The sequence below is a fragment of the Lemur catta genome, chromosome 21 (genome assembly GCF_020740605.2).
Source record: "Lemur catta isolate mLemCat1 chromosome 21, mLemCat1.pri, whole genome shotgun sequence".
Taxonomy (NCBI): domain Eukaryota; kingdom Metazoa; phylum Chordata; class Mammalia; order Primates; family Lemuridae; genus Lemur; species Lemur catta.
The window spans coordinates 11,923,811-11,949,599 of record NC_059148.1 but is presented as its reverse complement, the minus strand read 5'-3'; the positions used below and the strand labels follow the sequence as shown (position 1 = coordinate 11,949,599).

Below are 25,789 nucleotides of genomic sequence, written 5' to 3'. Positions count from 1 at the left end.
CCCGAGTAGCTGGGACTACAGGTGCGTGCCACCACGCCCGGCTGATTTTTTGTTTCTATTTTTAGTTGCCCAGCTAATTTTTTTCTATTTTTAGTACAGACGGGGTCTAGCTCTTGCTCAGGCTGGTCTCGAACTCCTGACCTCCAGTGATCCTCCCACCTCAGCCTCCCAGAGTGCTAGGATTACAGGTGTGAGCCACACTGTGCCTGGCCCTATAATCTCCCTTTTTAACGAAGAGAAAGTGGGCCTTGGGCAGATTACAGCATCTAGTTAGAACTGAATTACATCATTTAGTCTTACTCTATTTATTTTTATAGTTTCATTCTGTGTCAAGTCACATTGGCTTCCCATTTATGGAAGGGATGTAAAATATATTTTAAAATAAGTTATATAAATTTTAAGTGAATAAACTTAAAGACAAATGTTGAGTAAGTAATAGTGCAGGTGGTACATGAATATGGAGTGTAAAATACCACCAAATTTTGAAAACTTAATATAAATAAAAGAATGTAAACTACCTCATTAATATTTTATTGGTTACATGTTGAAATGGAAATATATTGGATAAATTGGGTTAAAAAATTATATTATTAAAATGAATTTCATCTGGATGAAATGTCGTAGAACCACACATGCACACAACACAAGCAGATGCAAAATCTGGCAAAATCTTAGTAAGGTCTATAATCCAGCTAGTTGTATCATGTCAATGTTAATTCTCTGGTTTTGACAGTGCACTCTAGTTATGTAAAGTGTTACCATTGGGGAAAGTTGGGTGATGGGCACATAGGACCTCTGTATTATTTTTGCAACTTCTTGTGAACTTACGATTACAGATACTCTTTAACCTACAATGGGGTTATGTCCAGATAAAACTATTGCAAATCAAAAACCCCATAAGTCAAAAATGCAATTCATACCCCAATAAACTCATCATAAGGTCAAAAATTCATAAGTTGAACCACTGTAAGTAGGAGACCATCTATATTTCAAAATAAAAACTTTTAAAATACTAATTGCATCTGTTTCTTTTTACTTCCTAAAATATAACTACTAAAACATTTAAAATTATAAATGTTCTACCATGATCAAGATAGCGTGGTATTGGCAGAAAGATAGAGACATAGATCAATGGAACAGAATAAAGAAGCCAATAATAGACACACAAGTGTGCCCAACTGATTTTTGACAAAGGTGCAAAAGCAATTTAGTAGAGGAAAGACATCAACAAATGGTGCTGGAGCAATTGGACACCATAAGCAAAAATTGGACTCAAAATATTCTACATTGAATGTAAGATACAAAACTTTTAGGGAACAACATAGGAGAAGATCTTCAGGCTCTAGAGGTAGGCAAAAAGTTCTTAGACCTGACACCAAAAGCACAACCCATAAAAGCAAAAATTGCTAAATTGAACATCATCAGAAATTTTAAAAATTGCTTTGCAAAAGACCCTGTTAAAAAGATGACAAGCTACAGACTGGGAGAAAATGTTTGCAAACCACATATTTGACAAAAGAGTGTATTACCTAGAGTGTATGAAGAACTCTCAAAATCAACAGCAAAAAACCAAGCAATCCAATTAGAAAATGGACAAAAGCCGTGAGCAGACATTTCACCAGAGAAAACAGACAATGGCAAATAAGTGCATGCAAAGATGTTCAATCTCACTAGCTATTTGAGAAATGCACATTAAAACCAGAATGAAATATGAAATATTGTTTACATACTGTCAGAGTGGCTAAAATACAAAAGGGTGACAACATCAAACTCTGGTGAACATGCAAGGGGAGATCACTCATATGTCGCTGGTGGTAACATACAATGATACAGCCACTGCAACCGTTTGGCAGGTTCTTATAAAACCAAACATGCAACTCTCATGTTGCAACTACCCAGCAACTGCATTCTTGCACATGTTTCCTAGAGAAATGACGACTTATGCTCACCCAAAAACCTGTACATGAATGTTCTTTGCAGCTTTATTTGTAATAGCCAAAAAAACTAGAAGCAATCTAGCTATATCCATCAACAGATGTACAGTTAAAGCGTAGTACATCCATATCATGGAATACTACTCGGCCATGAAAAGGAATCAACTCCTGACACAGGCAACAACTTGGATGAATCTCTGGAGATTTATGCTGAGTGAAAAAAAAGTCAATCTCAGTAAGTTATATACTGTATGATTCTATTTATACAACATTCTTGAAATGACAAAATTGTAGAAATGGAGAACATATTATTAAGGCTTTCCAGGAGTCAGGGACAGGGGGTGGGGTGGAAGGAGGTGGGTGTGGCTACAAAAGGACAACATACGGAGTCCTCCTAGTATTAGAAATGTTCTATATGTTGACTCTGGTTGTGGACACAAATCTCCACATGTGAGAAGATTGTAAAGAATGACACACACACACACACACACACACACACACACACACACAAATGACTGCAGGTAAAACTAGGGAAATCTGAATAAGATTAGTTTGTTGTACCAATGTCAATACCCTGGTTGGGATATCATTCTACAACCCAGTTTTGCAGGATGTTACCATTGGAAGAAATTGGGTAAAGGATGCATGACATTTTTATGCATTATTTCCTACAATTGCATGTGATTCTACAGTTATCTCAAAATAAAATGTTTATTTAAAAAATTACACACAGGCCGGGTATGGTGGCTCATGCCTAGCACTTTGGGAGACTGAGGCGAAAGGATTACTTGAGCCCAGCTGTTTGAGGTTGCAGTGAGCTATGATGGCACCACTGCATGCTAGCCCAGGTAACAGAGTGAGACCCTGTCTCAAAAAAAAAAAAAAAAAAAAAAAAAAAAAAAAGAAAAAAAAACTACCTATGTACCTTGGATTGTATTCCTATTGGACAGCACTGCCCTGGAGGTTCCTGTCCCCCCCTATCTCCCGGACCCCTCTTGGTCCATCATGCGAAAAGAGTTCCCCCAGCCTCAGAGTATCCGGCTCCTTTTGTTGCCAAAGATCCTACTGTCCATAACAGGTAACCAACCTCCTTCCTTTCTGTTTCCGTCATCCCGAACTGGTAGTGGCCCAGGAGGAAGGGCCACACGGCCTTGCGGATCTCGGGCTGGATGCCCCCATAGTAGATGAGACGCAGCAGCTCCTGCTCCTCGTAACTCTGTGGTGGGCAGGCAGGAAGCAAAGAGTTTGGTCAATAGAAAAATCAGAGAGTAGACTCCGTGGCCTGGCAGCTCCGTGCAGCTCCTTGGACGTAGCCCTCGGCTATCCTGGTGTGAATATGCAAAGCCACGTGTACCTAAACATTCATCATGGCGCCATACGATAAAGCCAAACCCCAGCAACTCTCCGACTGCCCACCACGGTGGGAACGTGCACATACCTACTGGCTACACCACACAGAGATTTAAAAGGTGGGAGGCGTATCTATGAGGACCTACATAAAAAGATGTTCAGTGTGTATTGTTAAGTGAAAAACAACAACAACAAAAAAAAACAAGATGCAGAACATGTCTAGTATGAACCCATTTTTGCAAAAAGAATAAGAAAGAAAGAAAGGCCAGCATATAATGAATTAGCATTTCTACTTTTCAATTTCCCACACTGTGCTTATGTAGAAATATTATCTTGGAGTTATTAATTTTGATTCAGCTCTAAAAAAAATCTCTAAAGCAAATCAATCCAAAATGAACATTTCCAGCTGCTACCTCATAGGCTAATAACTTTGGTGCGCAGTAGGATGGCTTTAATAGCTGCCTGCTGTATCACGGAGTTGATTTTGTCTGCTTTTTTTAAATTCGTTTTTCAGGCAAAGGCTTTGCAGTTAGTCAGTCCAGCCGAGGGACCAACAGGTGCTAACCACGCCTGCACGTGTGGAAAATCCTGATGGTGCTGGAAGGCTGCTCTGAAGGGCTTACTTACATTCCACGACGAAAAGCCTATTCACATCTTAACACTAGTCTTAGGTGCACCCCGGAGCCCACTGCTGACTCCATTTCCCACCCTCCTTTGCGGTTAGGGGTGGCCATGTGATGGGTTCTGGCCAATAGGGTGTGACAGGAAGTGATGTCACCCATTTCCAGGCCAGGGCTGGGAAGAACAGGTGTGCTCCTCTATACTCTCTCTCTCCCCTTCTGCGGGCTGGAACAGGACCATGAGGCCCTAGAGGATGGTGGGGCCACAAGACTGAAAGACCCTGAACCTCTGGGGAAAAGGGGAGATGCCCACTCACCCAGGATCACCCACCCAGAACTACGGAGTGGGTGACAAATAAACCCGTATGGTGTCAGGCAACTAAAATAATAGGGACTCTTTGTTACTGGGGCTCAGTCTGCACTAACACAGCAATGCAAAGTGGAAACACGGCCCAACAGGCTGTGAAAGGTGTTAGATGAAAAATATTCGTTTTTGACTAATTTATTGTTTCCACCAATTTGTCCTTAGACCTGGGGCCTCCCAAGTGGGGAAGATCATCAGAAGCACTTGTGGAATTTCCAAAAACTATAGATTCTTGGGCTCTACTCCCAGAGACGCTAAATTAGTAAAGCTGGAGCCACCCCCAGAAATCTATAAATCTTTTAAATTCCGCAGGAAATATGCATGCTCAGAGGCTGCTGCGGATTAGGAACACCGTGACCTTTCGAGAAAGTAAGCTGGTGTGTCTATTTAAATCTTAAATGGACATAAATCAACTCTACTTCTAGGAATCCACTCTTGGAATAAAAGCATTAGTACAGCAAGGTATGTGCTAATGAGGATGTCGACCGCAACACCGTTTGAGATAATTTAGGGAAGATGCAAATTAATTATGGGCGCTCCATATGTGAGGTTCTATGGTTCTAACATTCAATATTTCACCTAGGATTTGAAAGATGCCCTTGACATAAATGTAAGTTGGTCACTTAAAATACAAATATAATATACCTCACTTTAAAAATAAGGGATAAGATAAACATAGATATTATAGAGATATAGCTTTATATCTATATATTATATATAGATATTATATTTCTATATGTATTATCTATATATTATATATAGATATTATATTTCTATATGTATTATCTATATATTATATATAGATATTATATTTCTATATGTATTATCTATATATTATATATAGATATTATATTTCTATATGTATTATCTATATATAAATCTATATAGGTATAGATAAAAGATAGACACAAAGATGTATATCTATAAATATAAATTTATATAGATATATAATAGATATATAGAGATATAAGTATTATATATAGATTTGTATCTACAATATAGATGTATAAAAATAGATATCTATGTATATAGAGGGAGCTATATACAGATGTTCATGTGCATGAGCACAGGAAATATACGGAAGAGTCTACACCAAACTGAGGCTATTCATTCATTTAGAGGATCAAAACTAGAGGGTTGAAGGAGAAAGATAATATTTAAAATTTTTAAATTCTATACACTTGCAGTCTTCATTCTGTGAATTGTTACAGTAAGCAGGCATTACTCCTATAATTAAAAAAACAAACCAACAAACAAGTATTTGTAGCAAAAAGAAAAACAATCCTTCGGTTTGTCCAGGTTTGGAATCCAATTTGTCTTTGCCACCGAATCCCGTGGCATCCCAGCAGTAATGTACAGAATGGCACCTTCCCTTACGGTGTGGACGCCACCCCGGCCCAGGTGCTCACCAGCTCAGCCCCCCTGAGTACCTGGGTGGGAAGGTACCTGGGCCACTAGATTCACCCCGGTGTGCAGGAAACAGGTTACCACCTCCTAAATCCTGTTCTTGCCAGAGATAAACGAGTGCTTCTCAAAGTGGGTTCTACCTTCCACTAGCATGGGAGGTACTTTGCTAATAAAGGTTTCTGTGGCCAAATACATTCAAGGCAATGTTTCATATCCTCTCTCACATGCCCCCATTTCTTAAGAGTGGCAAGGACATTAGCATAGCTAAGGCTCTGAGAAGTCCTGCAGAATACAGAGAACTGTTTAACTTAGTTTCCCAAACTATTTGACTATGAAACATTGTGTAAACGTAAACTTTTCCTTCCAGTAACATTTGTATTCTACTAAGAAAATCCTAGAAAGCATTCCAGGTGAACTATCTCATGGTAGAACCTCAGGCCCCACGGTAGAAATGGCAGACATGCAAAATTAGCTCTCATAAACCAGTACCAGCCATCTCCAGCACACAATGGACTCCAAACACACTCAGGATTTTTTTTTTTCTCTCCTTCCTAAAATGCCTGATTTTTTCTCCTTCTAGGCAAGCATGTTTTCCATCCCTCTCTTTTTTTGTTTTTACTAGTGATTTTTTTTTTTTTTTGAGACAGACTCTTGCTCTGTTGCTCAGGTTGGTGTGAGTGCCGTGGCGCCAGCCTAACTCACAGCAACCTCAAACTCCTGGGTTCAAGCGATCCTCCTGCCTCAGCCTCCCGAGTAGCTGGGACTACAGGCATGCGCCACCATGCCCGGCTAATTTTTCCTATATATATTTTTAGTTGGCCAGATAATTTCTTTCTATTTTTAGTAGAGATGGGGTCTCACTCTTGCTCAGGCTGGTCTCGAACTCCTGACCTTGAGCGATCCACCTGCCTCGGCCTCCCAGAGGGCTAGGATTACAGGCGTGAGCCACTGCACCCGGCCTCCATCCCTCTCAACCTCCACCCTAGAGGGCAGAAGTGACCTGTGGCTCTTAGAACTCTTGAATAGAAGAAGGGAACTTAAATTTGTCCATGCGGAATCCAAGCATGGCAGCTTGAGTCCCCACAACCAGGTGGGCTTAGTTCTTAGGTAACAAGATGCCCTTCCCTGCAGCCTCTGCGCCACGGCAGGCCACGCCCAGTCGAGCCTTACTGTGCTGTCCTGAAGGTACTGCTCCCAGATCCTGGCTGTCAACCCCTGTCCAGCATCACAGGGCAAGTCTGGAGACACGATCATGTGATTGACCAGGGCTGACAGGTGGGTCCTCACGGTGGACAGGTGTCTGCAGTAGGCAAGCCCTGTCGGGGGGGGAAAGAAAATGTCATCATCTGCCATCTGATACCCCCTCACCTTGTCTCTTGAAGTCTCCACGTGCTGTCCTATTCCCCATCTTACTGAACTCCCACAATTCAGTGCATTCTTGTCATCGCCCTCCCCTTCTTTTCTAGACAAGGAGGGTGGTGAGGCCAGGGTGGTGATGTCATTTGCAGACTTGACTGCTTACTGGCTTTGTGACCCTAGGAAGTCTTATCTCCTTTCTTAGCCTCTGTCGGGGTGATCCCATCCTCCTCTGCTGGAAGCCAAAGCCTTGAGTTAATAGGCTGGAGTCAGAGAAGGGGCAGGAAGGAAGGGACCAGTGACCCCACGGGCTCGTTGTGCTTCTGTCTCCCTCCAGTCCATACAGAGAGAAAGAGAATGCAAGACATGGATGCCTCCCATCCACACTGCCGCTGGATGGCTATATATCTCAAAGAAAGGAAATCAGTACATCAGAGAGACATCTGCACTCCCACGTACATCACAGCACTGTCGGCAATAGCCAACAAACAGAATCAACCCAAGTGTCCAGCAACAGATGAAAGGATAAAGAAAATGCGGTGCATACACACAGTGGAATACTATTCAGCCATCAAAAAAGAGTGGAATCTGCAGCAACATGGATGAAACTGAAGGTGATTACATTAAGTGCAATAAGCCAGGGACAAAAATACAAATATCGCATGTTCTCACTCCTAGGTGGGAGCTAAGAAAGTGGATCTCATGGAGGTAGAAAGTACAATGGTGGTTTCCAGAGGCTGGGAAGGGAAGTGGGGGCTGGTGAAGAGAAGTTGGTTCATGGGTACAAACATACAGTCAGATAGAAGGCGTGAGTTCTCACATTTGATAGTATACTAGGGAAATTATAATTAACAATAATTTGTTGTACATTTCAAAATAGAAGAGAAGAATTGTAACATCCCAATACAAAGAAAAGATAAATGTTTGAGTTAAGGGGTATCACAGTTACTCAGACTTGATGAATACACATTGTATACATGTATCAAAATTATCACGTGTACTGCCAAAATGTATACAACTATGATCTATAAAAAAATATCAAAAAAAAAAAAAAGAAAGAAAAGAAATCCAAATTCCAAATTGCAGCCGGATAGAAAAGGCCCCAGCAAGAAAGTAACCAACCAGGGAGATGCCCAGGGCACCTAGTTTGCTTTCAGACATGGCCCCGCCCCCTTAAAGGAATAGCTCACAGTGTGACACCCCTTATCTGTTCCACCCTGAGCACCTGGAGGGAACTGGGCAAAGCTCCTGGCACGCAGGAAGCACTCAGCAAATGCCAGCCGGTGCTCGGATCATGCCCCTTCCTTCTGCTTCTTTTTGACCATTTCTTCCCCAATTCCCAGAGAGAATTCTGGACCTTCCAGAACCTGAGGACTCACCCCTAAAAATGTCCTGAAAACAATGGGTATAATCATAATGACCGTGATGATGATATAATAGCTAACACATACATAGCATGATGTGCCAGGGAGCTGTCCCCAGAGTTGTCATAACTTCACCCATTTAATTCTCACCACAACCCTATGAAGCGGGAACCAGTATCATCTCCAGTTTACAGATGGGATAGACTGGGGCACAGACTGGTTATGTCACTTGCACAAGTCGCATTGCTGGGAAGTGTGGAGTTGGAATTTGAAACCAGGACACCTAGTCCCAGAACCTGGGCTCTCAGCCACTGCCAGGGATGAGCCACATTGTCCAACGACATCACTGCAGACTCATCTCAACCCCTACCCCTTCCTCCAGGAAGATCTTCAATTTTGGGTGCAACGAATATTGCCCGGTGACTGCTCCATGCCAGGCTGCGTGTTAGGCGGCCAAAGAGCTGGCAAAACCTTGTCCTAGTGGTGCCCGCGCTCTACCTGCCTTTCCCGGCACGTGGGGATGTGGCCTGCACTGCTGTTTCCCAGGCCCATGGGGGTTGTATTAAGACTTTTCTAGAATTCCTGAAAAAACGCACATGTTTTTTCTCACCCATCTAGGCTGGGGGAGGCTGTGAGGCTGGGGAAATAAAACCTGCTAAGACTCAAACAAGCAAAGAAGGAAAAACAAAGCCCTAATTTAGAGTCAGGCAAGCTGGGGTTTGAATCCCAGCTCTGCTGCTTCATAGCTGTGTGATCTTGGGTGAATCACTTTGCCTCTCTGTGCCTTTGTTTCCTCATCTTTTAAATGTGAATAATATATTAAGAATACCCATATTATGAATTTAATTCTTAAGTTTTGGGGAAGGGATCAGACTACCTACTCTTCTGCCTTTGCCTACAGGAGAAGGGAACTGACATTTATTGAGCACCTATGACATGCAATACTAGGTGCTAGGGGCTTTATACACACTTGTCATTCAATCCTGAAAACAAACCCTCCAGCGTGGGCCCTGGGGATGCAATGGTGATTAAACCAAACCTCTGCCCCCATGGGGCCCTAACTGTTCACTGCCCTTTCTTAGGACCCAGGGATAAAATTGATCTCCAATCTGTAGATGAGGAAATTGAGGCTAAGAGAGGTTAAAGCAACTTCACTGAAATCAGACATCTACAAAATAAAGGAGCAGAGGTTCAAACTCCAGAGCTGATATCCCCTGATATTATTGCTGGCTTACAATAGGTGCTCAATAACTGCTCCTCAGAGACCACACTGACAACGAGGACCTATACGTACATCCATAGAAGGCTCTGGAAAGGATCTGGTACTTCATATTGTCACAGAGAAGTTTCAGGGGAGCCCTGCAGGTGGAGAAAGAGGAAAATGCTTAGAGTAGATGCAAACACAGCCCAGGCTTTCCGGAGAAGAGCAGAACTCAGAAGGCAGATTTAAACCAGACTTTCAGGCGGACCAGAGGGAGAGCTGCTGTTATTTCTACCCACACAGCAACATTGCCCCTTCTTCTATCACTGCCCAATTTCCTTTCAGGAATCAACCCCTCCATAACTCTGTCCTGGTGGTCAGATGGAGCTGACTCTACTCAGCACAGGACCCAGGTTGGAATCACAGTGATTGGGCCAGAGATGGTCATGTGATCCAACGTGGGGCAATGACAATCAGCCCTGGGACTTTTCATGGAGCTACCAGGAAACACTCTTATATTCTGCTTGAGTCTCTAAGCCAGTGGGACATGGGGCAGTGGCCTCTGGGAGCCAGCTTTGCCACTGCATAGGAAGGGCCTGCCTGAGAATGGAAGCATCACAGAGGCAAGCAAAGCCAAGAGCTAAAGAAACAGAGAGAGATTCCTGTTTTCAGCAGCTGGATCCAGCCATGCCTGAAGCCACTGTGCCTCTGAACTTCTCAGTTATGTCAACGAATTTTCTGTTTTACTTGAATCAGTTTGAAGTGGGTTTCCGTCACATGCAGAAAGAGTTCTGACTTCTAAAGTGACCCAGGTGAACCAAACTGAGGCAAACTGGGACTCAGAGTCTGGCTGATTGCAAAGTAGGGGATGCCTCAAAGCTTCTCTTTGAATGGGAATTTTGGGGGGCCTTTTTTGGCTGAAAGAGGAGAGAGGAGCAAGGCCCCAACATTGTTGGAAAAATACAAAAGACTGCTGAAGGGAGCATTGTGCATTCCTGCAGAGGACAGAATGGAAGACTAAGAGACGCCTAGAAAAACCTAGGGAGACTGGAGGGGGAAGAGTAGCCGAAGTCCAGTTATACACATGGCGGCATTAAACATTAAAGTGTCTCCTTTTGTGTCCCCAGGTTGGTGAGGCCCAGACTTGCTCAGGTTACATGAGAACAGGATCACACCGACAGCTGTCCCACAGTGGCTTTGGCTTTCTGTGAGATAGTGAGCTCCCCGTCACTCCAGGTGTGTGAGCAGATGCTATGAGAGGGGGCAATAGGTTAAAGCAGCATTTCTCACTGGTCCATGGATCACCGGCCTAAGAGTTACTTGGGGTTTCTCCAAAATGTAGATTCCTGGGCTCCCCACAGACCTCCTCAATCACGACCTGTAGGAAGTAAGTAGCCCAGGAACTGATAAGCTTTGATCTCCTCCAGTAAAGTTTGAGAATCTCTGGTTATATTGACGCTTCTCAAACTTGAAAGCACCTACATGATCTTGGGATCATGTTAAACACAGATTCTGATCCAGTAGGTTTGGGAAGAGAGAATGAGAAGCTGCCCAGGTGATAATGGTGGTTCCCTGACCACGCACCGTGGAGCCAGGGGTTGGATGACTTCAAAAACCTGATGCCGGCTCCCACCCCTTACACTCCTACGGCTGACGACTGGACCATCCACTGGGACAGACACCCAGCCGGGACAAAAGGATTCCATTCTCCCAGGCCGGGCTGAACCAGTGGGAAACAAGACCTGTCTCATGAATTGGCTCAATGGTTCCAAAGAGACAAAAGTTCTATGGGCAAAAAAAAAAAAGAGAGATGAGCTTAGATTTAACTTTACATAATAAAGCAGTAAGTGCCATTTATTGGATATTGCTGTGTGCCAGACACGACATGCTGGCCACTTTAAACCATTATGTGATCTGGGCCTTACAATAGTGACATAAAGTAAGCATCAGAATCTCCGTTTTGTGGAGAAGCAATCTGAGATGCACGTGGTTGTCATTAAATGATATTTCTGGTATTCTTCTGCCTTCGGGGCACATGGTAGGGCTGCACCTCCGGGCCCCTTGTGGATGGGGCCAGTGAGTTGTGAGCAGAAACGGCATGAGGCTGCTTTTGAGTGGAGCATTTATTGTTGGTTCAGTCCCCTCCAGAGCTATGTTTCCCTCTGTCACTGTGACTGAACATTCCAGATGGCAGCTGCTTCATCAGTCAGGCCCCTTTAACACGAGAAAACTGACCCCCAGCTGACCCATGATAGACACAGAGCACACATAATATATAAACCTTTGTTATAAAAAGCCACTGAGATTTTAGGACTGTTTGTTACCATGGCATAACCTTGTTTATCCTGACTGATACACACAAGTAAACTCCAACAACTAGGACTCCATGAAGCCAGGATTTAACCTAGATCTGGTTGGTTCTATAGCCTGTGTTCACACCTCTGAATTCAGGGCAGGGAAAGAAGTGGGCATCCACAAGTCTTTGGTGAATCCTTCAGTTCCCTCCATCTACAGCGCGAGACCCTCATACCTCTCGTGGTTGCAGCCGTTGGTTGAGCTGCCATCGGCCGAGCCGCTCTGTGAACAGGATGAGCAGGAGGATTTCCGGGGGCTGGGTTGCCATAGGGATGGGAGGTTGCTCACGGAGACATCCATCAGATCCTGGGGGACTACGGTGGGTAGAAGAAAGGGCAGAGGAAGAGCCCCGTTAAGCCTATGTTGATCACAGAAGGCTCACCCCAAAGCAAGCAGCTTACCCCCAGGCCAGCACAGGGATAGGGAAAGACCCCAAATGTGACAGTAGGAAACCCCAATCATCATCTGACCCAGGCCCTTAAGCCTGCCTGATCCAATGAAAGCCGCCACCAAATTGTGGGGGCCCCAGCAAATGGGGCAGAGCTGATGACAGGCAAAAAGAGAGGAAGAAAACCGAGACAGAAAGAGAGAGAAGCAGCAAGAAAACAGGCCCAATCCCAGAGCAGGAGGCCAAGCCTCACCATGTTGTCATTTAGTCATGCTCATAAGATGCTGCAGGAAGGAAGGGGAGCCTGCCGGGTGCTTCTGGGGAAGGCTGATGGTCTCAAATTCCCAGAGACAGACCTCATGGGAGCTCCTGGTGGGGAGATGGAAGGGGGCCTGGCTCAACAGACAAGGCAGGGCACTCAAGGTCAAGAGGGCAATAGGGTCCCTGGTGACCAAGGAAGAGGGCTCCTGCACTGTCCATGGTCCTGAGCCACAGAGCTGCTGCACCAAGCAGGTCTCAAATAGATTGGCGACTCCCTAGAATCATGTGGGGGGCTTGTTAAAAAGCCATATTCCCATCTCACACCCCTGGCCTACTGAACCAAATCCTCCTGGAGACAGAGCCCTCAAATCTCTATTTTCAAAACAATTCCAATACAGCAGCCATGCTGGAGAGACCCTGATCTCCTAACTCTTGAACACTGGTGATTCCTGACCAACTGGGCTCCCGGGATGCAGCACCCATAGTTTCCCTTATTTTGTTTTTCTTTCCCAGCTTCATGAAAACTTCAGTGTCTGCAAAACTGCATGACAAACATGCATGACACATGCAACCAAGGACACATGCATCACAATTTCTATAGTCAACTTCCTGGCCTCTTGGCAGTTGTAGACAGGTGGGAAAGTTTTATTTTCTCTAGGACAGGGCTCAGTAAAGTTTTTCTGTAAGGGGCCAGGTAGTAAATATTTCAGGGTCTGCAAGCCATTTGGTGTCTATCACCATCACTCAGCTCTACTGTTGTGCAAAAGTAGCCATGAACAAATGTAAACAAATAAGCATGGGTATGTGCCAATAAAACTTTATATATAAATACAGAAATGTGAACTTCATATCATTTTCACATGTCACAAAATAGTCTTCTTATGGTTTTATTTGATCATTTAAAATTTTAAAAACCATTCTTAGCTCGTGGGCTGTACAGAAAATAAGGCTAGATTTGGCCCAGGGGCCTTAGTTTTCTGATCCTTCTTCTAGGAAATTAAAAGAGGTGCACATTTTTCTATACACCACGTGCTACAAGGACAATTGGTAATGGCCTTCCTCTTCCCTTGGGCTCCAAGGAGAAGGCAGTTGTGGACCTGGCCCCTCTTGTCATCAGAGCTCAGCAGGGCCAGCCCCTATCTATGGACAGAATGGGAAGCAGCGTACAGAATGCTGTTCTTGTGGCCACCAAATGTGGCATCTCACACTATTCCTCCCCATGCAGACTCATTCATGAGCTAACCAAGACAGACCACTATGCCCCTATAAAATGTTTTAGAAAAACATCCCCAGTTCTTAGCCAGTCTCAGGGAAGTATTGATCAGTTCAGCCCAGGTGTGGCAACCATGTCTTCACCCCAGCCCCTCACACCCATGCAGACATCACCAATGGATCCCTGTGCTACTGAGCCCACAACACTCCAGGCTGCCTTCTGCAGGGTGGAGGCTGGACAGCACAAGGGCATTGATTTGTCTCCTGCCTCCATTTCCTGCGGGACCAGGACTCAAATGACAACATGGCAGAGGTGGCTGGCACCCAGCCCCTGGAAAATGGGGGAGCCCGAACATTACTGGGGGGCTGCTCCTTCAGGCCCGGTGTGGGGAGGGTGGCGTCCCTGCCGGCTCGTGCCCGCTGACTCCCCCTGGCCACCACCAGCATGGAGCGGCCTACAGGAACCACCATCCAGGCAGGGCCCACGGAGGCAGGGGAAGTGCTGCCCAAGAGGTCGGGGGCAACTTGAGACACAAAACAAAAAGACCTGGTGAGATGGGAGGTCTGAGGTGGGCAGGACGCTGAGACAGCTGGGAAATCCAATTCCCGGGGGCTCCCACCCTTCCCCTGCCCTGGTCTACACAGCCGCCGTGTATATTGTGCGTGATCTGCAGAACAAAGAATGCCGGTAAAAGTACCTACCACGTGCTGGGTGCTGGGCTAGGCAGTTGCCTTATCATCATTAGCGACCCTGCAAGGGATGCATTTACCCGCCCCGCCCCCCATTTTACAGAAGAAACTGAGGCTCAGAATGATGATGTCAATTAATCACCCAGAGCCCCACTAAGGTAGTAACCAGCATAGCTAGTCTTTTTGACCGAAGTCCCTCTTCTACTAACAACAGCTGTCCCTTACTGAGTGCAGATACTATCATTGTCCCCTTTTACAGATCAGGAAACTAAGACCCAAAGCATTTAAGGAACATAGTCAAGGCCACCCAGCTAACACATGGCGGAGCCAAGATTCCAACCCAGGGGATCTGGACCTGCCAGCCTGGGCAGATCCCTCAGCTGTTTCTCATCAGCTCATCTCCCTACACCATCTGTTGGCAACCGGGGCAATTTCGGCAACACCTGGAGACATTCTTGGGTGCCACCACTTGGGGATTAGCTAGATGCTACTGGCATCTAGCGGCTGACGGCCAGGGATGCTAGTCAACATCCTACAATGCACAAGACAACCCCCCACATAAAGAATTATTCAGCACCAAATATCAACAGTGCTGAGGTTGACAGGAATCCTGCTGTGCGACAGGAATACAATGGAGCCACATATGTAATTTAAAGCATTTTTAGTAGCCACATTCATAAGGAGAAAAGAAACAGATGAAATCAATCCCAACAATATATTTTATTCAACCCAATCTATCCAAAAGGTTATCATTTTAACACATAACCAATATAAAATTATGAATGAGATATTTTAGTTCTTTTTTCTTACATACACAGTCTTTAAAATCTGGGGTGTATTTTACACTTCTGGCGCATTTCAATTTGTACCAGTTGCATTTCACTTGCAGCCACGTGTAGCTTGTGATTAGCACACCAGCCATACAGAGGTAACCTGGCTGCAAATGCCCTCGCCTGACTGTGAACCTGTCTAAATGTTTTAGAACTTGTCTTCAGCGCACAAGGGGCAGACAAAGAACGAAGTGGAGACGGGTGATAAGACACTGAAAGGCAGTTTAGAACCAGCCATAGCCACCTCTTCCCTCCCACAGGGTGAAACTCTTTTCTTCATATTTAAGGCAGGCATCTGCAAATTTTTTTTCTCTAAAGGACCAGATGAAATATATTTTTGACTTTGTGGGCCATATGATCTTCATCGCAACTATCCTCTGCTGCTGTGGCATGAAAACAGCCACAGGCTGTATGTGAACGAATGGATGTGGCTGTGTTCCAATAAAACTTTATTTACAAAAACAGGCAAGCGGGCCGAATTATTCCATGGGAAGGGGTTTGTTGACTTCTGATTTAGCTACTCCTCCAGAAAGGACTTCCTACCTCTCACAGAGGAAAATCACAAGAGAGTTGTTTTTGTTAACCCTGTGTGGCCCAGGCCCCTGAGAAATCAACCAAGGATGGGGTTGTCATTCCCACGTGGGGCTGAATCTGATCTTGAGGATGAAGGCAGTGAAACAACGATGCCCTCTCCCTGCCAATCAAAACAACATGCATGGAGTGGTGATTAGAGGCACAGGCTTTGGAGCCAGATCACCTGTGTTCAAATCCCAGCCATGCCAAGAATTAGCTGTGTGACCTTGGACCAGTTGCTTAACTTTACTGTGCCTCAATTTCCTCCTCTGCTAAATGGGGGATGGTGAAGGCAATGGTGCCTGCCTGGGAGGGTTCTAGTGGGGATGAAATGAATTAAGGCATGCACAGAGTACAGAAGTGGGCCTGGCACACTTCTAGCAGAGCTCAAGATGTGATATTTCCTATTGCCCACTGAGCATCTAACAGGCATCAGCCCCCGCACCAGGTGACCAGGTATTTACGAATGGTCACCCTGACTCCCCAGAATACCATCCTGATGGGGAGTGCTGTTGTCCCCATTCTACAGACCAGGAGATGAGGTCTGAAGAGGACGAGTCACCTGACCACACTGCAGTGGCAGAGCCAAAAAGGCAGAGCCTTTTCTCTAAACCTGTGGTTCTCAAACAGGTGCAATTTTGCCACCCCCGCCCCCCAGAGGCCACTAGCCAATGTCTAGAGACATTTCTGGTTGTCACAACTTGCAGGGAGGTGGGTTTGCTAGCTGGCATCTAGTGGTGCAGGCCAGGGATGCTGGTCAACATCCTACAATGCACAGGACCGACCCCTACAACAAAGAATGATTCCAACCGAAATGTCAGTAGTGCTAAGGCTGAGAAGCCCCATTCTAAATAAACTGATTAGGCTGGGCGCGGTGGCTCATGCCTGCAATCCCAGCACTTCGGGAGGCCAAGGCGGGAGGATCACTTGAGATCAGGAGTTCAAGGCTGCAGTGAGCTATGATCGTACCACGGCACTCCCAAATAAACATGCTGACTTAGCTGGGGTTTCTTCAAAGGCAGACAAGGATTCAAGTGCAAGTAGTTGATTTGGGAGGTGTTCCCAGGAAGCACTGCTGGGGGGAGGCGAAGTGAGACAGGGAAGGAAAGGCAGAGAGTAAATGAGCACTAGAGGCAACTGTGCTTACTCTCCCGGGGAACCTCTAGGGTAGTGGTCCCCAATCTTCTTGGTACCAGGGACTGGTTTCATGGAAGACAATTTTTCCACAGGCCCGGGGGTGGGGATGATGCAAGCGCATCACATTTATTGCGCAGTCAAAGCTCTCTGCTAATGACAATCTGTATTTGCAGCCGCTCCCCAGCGCTAGCATCACCGCCTCAGCTCCACCTCACGTCATCAGGCATTGGATTCTCATAAGAAGCATGTAACCTAGATCCCTCGCATGCGCAGTTTACAGTAGGGTTCGTGCCCCTGTGAAAATCTAATGCCCACCATGATCTGAAAGGAGGTGGAGCCTAGGCAGTGATGCCACTGATGGGGAGCGGCTGTAAATACAGACGACGCTGCGCTTGCTGGCCTGCCACTCACCTCCCGCTGTGTGGCCCAGTTCCTAACAGGCCAAGGACCGGTACCAGTCTGCGACCCAGAGTTTGGGGAATGCGGCTCTAGGGGACTGTGAGCAACACGCATTTCAGAGTTTGCTCTCCCCAGCGGGGAGGGAGCTGGGGTACTTCTACTCCCATCAGGGTGGGGCCGAGGGCTGCTCCAGGGAGGCACTGAATCCTTGACACTTCCAGTATGCCCCACTCACGAGCAGAAGGGACCCTGGTCCCTTCTCTGGCCACCAGACAAAGAGACACCGAGGTGGGGAGCCGGCAGCTGATCAGCACAATGGGAAATGCCGGGGGTGTGGGTGGGCACAGCTGGCGTCTGTCCCGCTGGCCTACATCAAGTCAGAGGAGGACAACATGGATATTTCCTCAAATAAATGAAACATCCAGCACCCAGCCTGGCTCCCAGCAGGAGCCTACAAATTACTGGTTGGATGAGAACCAGCGCGAAGGGATTCCCGGGAAGGCAGCTCTGGGGGATGCGGCCCTCTCTGATTAACCAGCGCTCGCGTGGGGCGTACGAATTAATGTCGGTCTTCATGGGGGTGGGAAGCCCAGGTTCCCGGGAAACAGAACTGAAGCCAGCCCAGCACCCAGGGAGATTTCACCGTTACAAATGGAGCCATCTCAGCTCGGCCTTGGTGTCAGGCTGAGCCTGGTTCTGGGAAGAGGGCAGGACAGCCCCAGATCCTGGGTGGGAACGGACGTGGTAATGCATATTTCAGGACACTCTGTGTGGCACGTAAGGGATTCCAGCCTTGCCAGGGAGGACGTCTGCTCTCAAGAGAGCCTCTCACTGCCCAGCGTGTGGCCGCTTAAGCAAAGGGAGGCTCGGAGCTATTACCCATTGAGTGGGAACAACAGGGTTAAATAAAATGAGGTTAACAGAAAACCTGTCACTGGATATTGATTTAACACACATCCATATGGTGCTTAATAAATGCCAGGCCCCCCTCCGAGTACTTTTCAAATATTAATTCATTGGATCCTCACAACAGCCCCAGGATGATGATCTCAATAGTGAGTTTCCATTAGCTAAGCGTTTATGTCGTAGCAGTCACCACGCAAATTGTTTGACATATATTATTAAATGTCACCTCGCGTGCTGGTGCCTAGTGCTTTGCTTGCTCCCCACTGTTCTAACGGCACTTATGGAGCACCTACTGTGTGCAAGGCCTTATCCCTTTATCTCATTGAATCCTTACAATGGTGAGTTGAAGTAAAATATTTACAGCAACAACTGTATGACAGCAGCTAACATTTGAGTATTGGCTATGTGTTGAATGCCTTATCTCATTTAATCCTCAGCCATAGGCCTACGAAATCGGTGCTATGAATGTTCCCATTTTACAGATGAGGAAACTGAGGCACAGAGGGGCAAAGTGACTTGCCCAAGTTCAGCCAGGATTCCAGAGCCCCGCCACTGCCACCTCGCCATGGCACCTCCTACCTAGTGGCGTTTTTGTTAGCCAAGCAGACAGTGGTTACCTGTTCTTATTTGGGGGGGAAACCGAGGCTGCCAAGATACTGACTTCTTGATTCCAGGTAACCCTGCTGGCCCCAGAATCCAGACCTCTCGTCTTCTAGTTGCAAACACCTGGAGTCGTTTTCAGGCTCAGTCAGCAGGTGGCTCCCCAGGGCCCGGGGACAGGGCAGCTTACCGAATTCAGACTGCATGCCGGGGTAGATGATCCTGAATACGTAGTCTGTGGCCTCGTCGTCTTCCTTGTCTGAGGACGTGGACTCAGAGGAACCCTGAGGGCTTCGCTTGCGCAGTTTAGGAAACACTTTGCCCTGAAAGAACATGTCCCAGTGCAAGGTCCTTGGGACACACCGTCCCTGCAACCTGTACACCCTGGGGTATCGGGGGGGGGGGGGGGGGCGCATGAGCCCACAAAGCCACATGGGGACCCACCGGCAAGAGGACCCCCATGACAGCCCCAGCCCAGCCTCCCTGGGCTCCCGCGGTCACTCACCTTCCCCCGCTGGGACCACAGGGGCGGGTCCAGCTGCCCGTGCGGCAGCAGCCCGTTCTCCAGGCAGGAGAGGAACTGCAGGAGGTGCCCGCCCTTGGGGAAGCGGAAGGGTGGCCTCTGGATGCCGTCCTGGCTGACCAACACCACCGTCCCGCCGCTGTCCACTGCCACCGCGACCAGCCAGAGAAGACCCAGCGGGAGGTCACTATGAGGCGTGATGACAGGGCCCCCCCCCCCACAAACACGTCCCCCCCCCCATCAGGGGCCAAGCCCGACCCAGGGGCCCGGCTCCCAGGCTCCGGGAAAGGCCTGGGCAAAAGGTCAGGGGCAGTTTTTACCCCGCCCCCAACCCTGAGTCCTTCTCATCCCACCCACCATCCATCCCTGCCTGGGAGCTGCAGGACAGGGTCAGGAAGAGCATGCTTGACCCCCCGAAAGTCAGCCACCAATGGAAAAAGATGCCTGCAAACACCCTACGCTCAAGAACCCCCTACAAATCTACCTGTCTGCCTTTTGTACGGAGGCCTTCAGACTGACCCCTTCTCAGGGCAGTAGTTGACTCTGGCTAGCAAGTCTTGAGCACTTACTGTATACAAGCACAGTGTGTTAAAGGCATTGTCTTATTGTAATACTCACAATATCCCTAGGAGGCATATCTATATTATTGCCTATTTTACAAATGATGAAACCGAAGCTCAGAGAGGTTAAGTAACTTCCCCAAGGTCACACAGCTGATCCGTGGCAGAGCCTGGATCTGAACCCAGGTCGGCCTCATTAAAAAGCCTTAAACCAAACAGTGCTTTGGTGAGGCACAGACCCCTTGCTTTTCCAAAGCAGGGTGGGCCTCTGCTTGTTCTGACTGTACCTGCTTCTGGCTTTAAAGGAGTGCTGCAGTTACGGGTCCCAGATCTTCAGAGCACTGACTTTGGAGTCATAAAGACCTGGGCTCAAGTCCAGGCTCTGAAGCTTGCAGACTGTTTGCCTTTGTGCCAAGCTGCTTCCTCACCTCTACAGTGGGAATGATGTCACCTCCACGACTGGGTCATGGTGACAATTAAACAAAAGGCACGTGATTACTTAGAACTGTGCTTGGCACATTGTAAGTGCCCAATAAGTGTCAGCAGCTAATGCCACCAGTTTGATGTTGAGCCCTTAACACATGTCATTCGATCTTCACGGTAACCCCATGAGAAGGTGCTGTTATAATCCCATTTTACAGATGGGGAAACTGAGGCTCAGCATGGTGAAGTCACTTGCCCAAGTTTGCACAGGGAATAGGAGATGCCCACCCCCTTGTATCATGATGCTAATGAATGGGCAGGGGTGGAGGCAGGCAGGGGGTTCAAGAGGAATGCCCAGCCCCCTGCTGTCCCCACAGTTCCTACCTTGCTGGTGGCAGTGCAGGTAGACAATCTCTTCCAAGCGGATGGTCATGGCATAGTCCCAGTAGACGCTAGAAGGGGAGGGAGGGTCAGGCTTCAGGACGCCTGCCTACCTCACGGTGGCGAGGGGCTCAGGACACCAGCAGGCTACACCCACAGGCTCCCTTCCCACAAGGACCCACCCGTCCCCAGCATCTGTGTCCCAGGCTGCCCAGACTCTGCCTCCCGTTCTTCTGTCCCCAGCACCCCAATTTCTCCCCACTCCTAGTCCATATGACTAAGGTGAGGCTGAGCCCGCTGACTTTCCACTCCAGGACTCTAGGAATGGCCACCGGCCCAGGCCCGGCCACAGTGGCAGCGCAGGGAGGGCTCCATGACCCAAGCAGAACCAATGGGACTCAACTATTGGACTTACGTTAGAATGACTGGGAAAGAGCTACTCCCCTCCGCCTGGAAAGTAGCGGCAAGAAGTCTGGGGACGAAGGGACCACAGCCTGAGAATGGCATCCACAGATAGAAGACAGCCAAGAGACGGGAAAAGCGCAGGTGCCCGCCGCCGGAGTCCCCGGATCCAGGCACACCTGGGGCCACTGTCCTGGATATTTCCATGCATGTGGGCCCGCGCTTAAGTCTGCTGGAGTCCGGTTTTCTGTAGCTGGCACCTAAGAGTCTTGACTAACCCACACCCTAAGCCCAGGCCCCCGCGTGTCTCCAGACAGGAGTTAGGATAGCCAGGCGACAGCCTTGACTCCACAGCTCCCAGCAGTGTGACTGAAGGGTCTCTCTGAGGCTCCATTTGCCCATCTGTAAAATGGGCACTGTAACAACACCCACCCCACCGCGTCGCCGTGGGGACAGACTCGACGCAGAGCTGATAAGTTAAAAAGCGTGTGCTTGGGAAATGGTTCCCGTGATTCACTCAAGTGTTCCCATTTCCACCTCAAAGCCTGCTGCTGTCCTGACACCAGTTGCTTTTCCCATCAGAACACAGCGGGAGGTGGAGGCCACAGGACCCTGGGCTCTGTGGCAGCCACGGGGACGCACCGCTCGGATTGCAGCTCCGGCAGACCTTGCTGCAGGGAGCTGAGCTGACTAACTTCAGAGGCCACCCCTGTGGATCCTCCGCCAGGTTTGCACCTGGTCACGCTTCCCCAGGGATGCTCACAGCCAGGACGGAGCACAGGGAGGCCGTCCCTGCGTGACCAGGGACTCCTCTAGCAGCCAACAGTCCACTGGAGACTCCCAATTGGTCCAGCCAGACGTTCTTAGAACTGTGCTGGGTCCGAGACTCATCCTGCCCCATCTCCCTGCCTTCCCCTCCTGCTCCCAGCATGGAGGTCTGAGGGCTCTCCCGGCCCACCCCTGCCCCTCCGTTACCCTGCACAAGTGCAGCCCCGAGAAATCTGTGCTCGTCTAATCCTGCCTCGGCACCTGCTTCTTGGAGGCCTCAACCTAACACAGGCTTCAAGGTCAGACAACGTTCACATCCCACTTTCACCACCTACCCTGGACCAGTCCCTACTCCTTCCTGGGCCTCAGTTTCCCCAGCTGTGAAATGAGGAAGTTGGAATAGAAACGTTGAAAGTCCTTCCTGCCCTGGTCTGGACCAGAACCAGCCTCACCAGGGTTCACGGAAGTGAACGTCCTTGGAGGACAGTCGAGTGCACACGAGTAGCAGCCTCTGCCGGGCCCCTCCCATGCCTAGGCTAGCCAGTGTGTCCCTCCCCGGGCTGCCACAGAGCCATGTGCCTGTCACACAGAGTGGCAACTGCCTGCTCTTCCCCTCTGACTGCCCAAACGCTGCTGAACACCCGGAGAGGGGCTCTGTTTTCTTCACTTCTCCATGATGCCCAGGGAATGTTTCTCGTGCTGAGCACTGGAAATGCCCAGGGCACAAAGCCACTTACAACGTGCCTATTCAGAAACAGAGAAAAAGATGCACCAACACGCGGTCTAGATGATCTGGGGGTGGTGGTGGAGAGGCTTGGCAGCCATTGGATCCAATGCCTTTCTCAAGACATTAGCATCACATGTTCCCTGCCCACACAACCCTGGGCTTCAGTCCAAGCACCAAGCAGGGTTCTCGGGCTGTTTGAAGCTCTGATGTTGGGTGGAAGACACTTCGGTGTTAGAGAAGTCCCTGAAGCTCTTGTTGGAGTCCCTTGAGTTCTGGGGAGACCCCATCTTGTCCTGCTCCCTCCTCTGATAGAAAAGGAAAACTGAGGCCCAGAGAGGTGGAGTAACATGCCCCAGGCAACCAGCTAGGTGAGGGCAGAGCAAGGACGTGGTCCCATAACATACATTTATGCGTTTACTTGCTCACTCATTGTCCCCCCGTATAATGTGAGTTCTGAGACGGTAAAGACTGTCCCTTTCTTCAATGGCTATCTCCCTTGGATCTAGCACGGTGCCTAGCACAGAGTAGGTGCTCAGTAAATATTTGGGGTGTGAACCCAGGCCCCCTGACTTCTCTGCTTCATTTCACAAAGATGATCTGAGCACCTACTAGTGCTCCAATGCGTGGCAGGTGCTGGGTATATGAGCAAGTTGGGACCCCTTACTTCGAGGATCAGAGGGCTCGAGGGTGAGACAGGAGTATACAAGTGGGCACAGATTGATTATGTGACCACAGTGTTCAAATATTAAATAAAAGCTATGAAGGAGATTAGGCTTGTGTGATCCGAGCTCTGCAGGGAGGTCAGGGAGGGCCTGACAACTAAGGTCTGAGACAAAGAGGCTGAGATAAGCTTTCGGGCCAAGAGCATGTCCTTGACCCCTGCCCTGTCCCTCCATGAGGGCCTCTTGACCGGAACCTCCAGAGTCTGGCTGGAGCTGATTTACTGGACCCAGCCCGGGACCAACTGTATCACCCACTGACTATCTCTGGGGACAGATGGTGACCCCTGAACAGGACGTGACCAGCTTAGACAACGCTATTTGTCACTCCAAGGCCTGATTGTTGAGAACACAACAATAATGTTCTGGTTATGTTTCTTGAAAAGAGTCCTCATCTTTTTTAGAGATACCTATTAAAATATTTACAGATGAAATCCTACAACGTCTGCATGTTGGTTCAGAATGATATATAGCAGAAAAGCGGATGGGTTCATGGCCGTTAGGATGGGGCAATGGGTCCCTGAGTTCTGTCTGTCTTTATGTTAAAAATCCACCACCTGTAGTCCCAGCTACTCGGGAGGCTGAGGCAGGAGGATCGCTTGAGCCCAGGAGTTTGAGGTTGCTGTGAGCTATGATGACCTCACTGCCCTCTAACCTGGGCAACAGAGCCAAACCATGTCTCAAAAAAATAAAATAAATAAATACATAAAATTCATCACAAAAAGTGTTTTAAGAAAGCAAGAAAACAGAAGAGAAAAACAGGATCGGATGTGGACCTGGAGCAGCACAAGCCATTGCTTCGCTTCCCCACCAGCGGCAGACAAGACTCCGTAAGCTGAACTATTTGGACTGGCCACGCCTTTGCACCGTGGCTCCCGCTGACCCTCCCGGAGGCTTCCCTGACTGTGCTGGAACACAGACATCGCAGCACCCAAGTCCCTTTCCTGCCATTTCTTTCCTGCGTGGTTTATGTGGCCTTTGCTGGGTCACAGGGATTCGCAGGAGATGCAGCCCTGGGCCAGCTACTCCCACCTCCCTGTTTTATGGAGTGACGAGAAAGGGTGGCTGGAGACCGGGGAGTGTTTTGCCATTTGCAGGCTTATGAGATCTTTGTCAGGATTTCTGTCTCTGGGCGGTGTTGGGAGCAGGGCACTGCCGAACCCCCATGCCCTGAGAGTCTTGCAGCTGGTTTCCAGATCCTCCCGAACCTTTGGGTCCCAGCTGCAGGGAGGCTGAGCCCCGTGGCCGTAACAACCAGGCAAAGCAGCAGGCAGGGCCAGGACACGAGCCTCCCCTGCCCAGGAGGGCAACTCTCCTGTGCCAAGGGGAGCGGAGGGACCCAGGGAACACACGCAGGCCCAGTGTCCTACCTCTTCTCATAGTCCAGGTCCCCCACGGACCCGTTCATCAGCTGGTTGGGCGTCCACTTCAAGGTCATGACGTCAGCCGTCTGGTGCAGGGACAGATACCCCGGTACGGCCTCCATGTCGTCCCTCTGCAGAGAGAGGAGGACTCAGGCCCAGCGACAGTGCTGGAGTCACAGTGGACGCAGGCCCAGGCCCACTGCACTCACGGACACACAGCCTGAGCCTTCCAGGCTACAGCCATCTGGAGGACCCTAAACCTCCTTCCAGGTGGCCGTGCTGAGCAAAGCCATCTGCCACCAACCTTGCAGGACGGGGTCTGCAGCATCCAGCTGGGAAAGCCACCCACCCCTCAACACTTTCACATTCTTGCCTCCCTCCTGAGGTCCAGGGGCTCTGCGTCAAGGTTCCTTTAGGACCAGGAAGGGGGCTCTGTCCCTCTTAACATTACCGTTTTCAAAACAGAGGGCATTTGTCTTGCTCAGTCTTGAGGGAGAGAGACAGCAGCTGAGCTCTAAGGCCCGTCCTGCAGACCTTACCCGGAAACCTCCTCCCCAGTGGCCCCCTGCACTCTCCGCCCACAGTGCGACCCGTGGCCTTCCCAGAGTTTTCCTAGAGGACTTCTCATCTGCTTCATTGTAGCCCAAGTGGGGATGTAGGGGAGGGTGATGTCACCATCTGTCACACATATAGAGGAGGCAGCCCCTCCACCAAATCCACCTCAATGACATGCAGAGACAGACATCTAACATGTACTGAGCACCAGGGGTGTACCAAGCAAGGCCCCATCTACACACACACGGTCTCCATTCACTCCCACATGCGTGCAGCCCCCAGGGGGCACCACGGCAGTATGTCACCCATCCAAAGAGGCACGGCTTGCTTTTTTGCATTTTAATGTACCTAAAATGGGGATGTGTCTCGTAATGGATGGCATCTCACAACCGTGATGTAGCTGTCATCACCTGACCTCGC

At 48.6% G+C, this 25,789-nt stretch overlaps 1 protein-coding gene across 2 annotated transcripts in view; it reads right to left on the bottom strand.

Annotated features, from left to right (window-relative positions):
• Nucleotides 1–25,789, bottom strand: part of SGSM1 (small G protein signaling modulator 1) — a 62,832-nt gene that overhangs the window by 24,281 nt on the left and 12,762 nt on the right. The window contains exons 7-15 of one of the 2 annotated variants that reach the window (XM_045534291.1): nucleotides 24,821–24,945; nucleotides 20,838–20,905; nucleotides 19,453–19,616; nucleotides 19,138–19,270; nucleotides 14,172–14,336; nucleotides 12,127–12,265; nucleotides 9,690–9,754; nucleotides 6,846–6,991; nucleotides 3,022–3,150 (exon numbers count right to left, since the gene is read on the bottom strand). In XM_045534291.1, the coding sequence (XP_045390247.1) occupies nucleotides 3,022–3,150; nucleotides 6,846–6,991; nucleotides 9,690–9,754; nucleotides 12,127–12,265; nucleotides 14,172–14,336; nucleotides 19,138–19,270; nucleotides 19,453–19,616; nucleotides 20,838–20,905; nucleotides 24,821–24,945 (1,134 nt within the window). The remainder of the gene's footprint in view (nucleotides 1–3,021; nucleotides 3,151–6,845; nucleotides 6,992–9,689; nucleotides 9,755–12,126; nucleotides 12,266–14,171; nucleotides 14,337–19,137; nucleotides 19,271–19,452; nucleotides 19,617–20,837; nucleotides 20,906–24,820; nucleotides 24,946–25,789) is intronic. The other variant, XM_045534290.1, reaches the window with a different exon arrangement.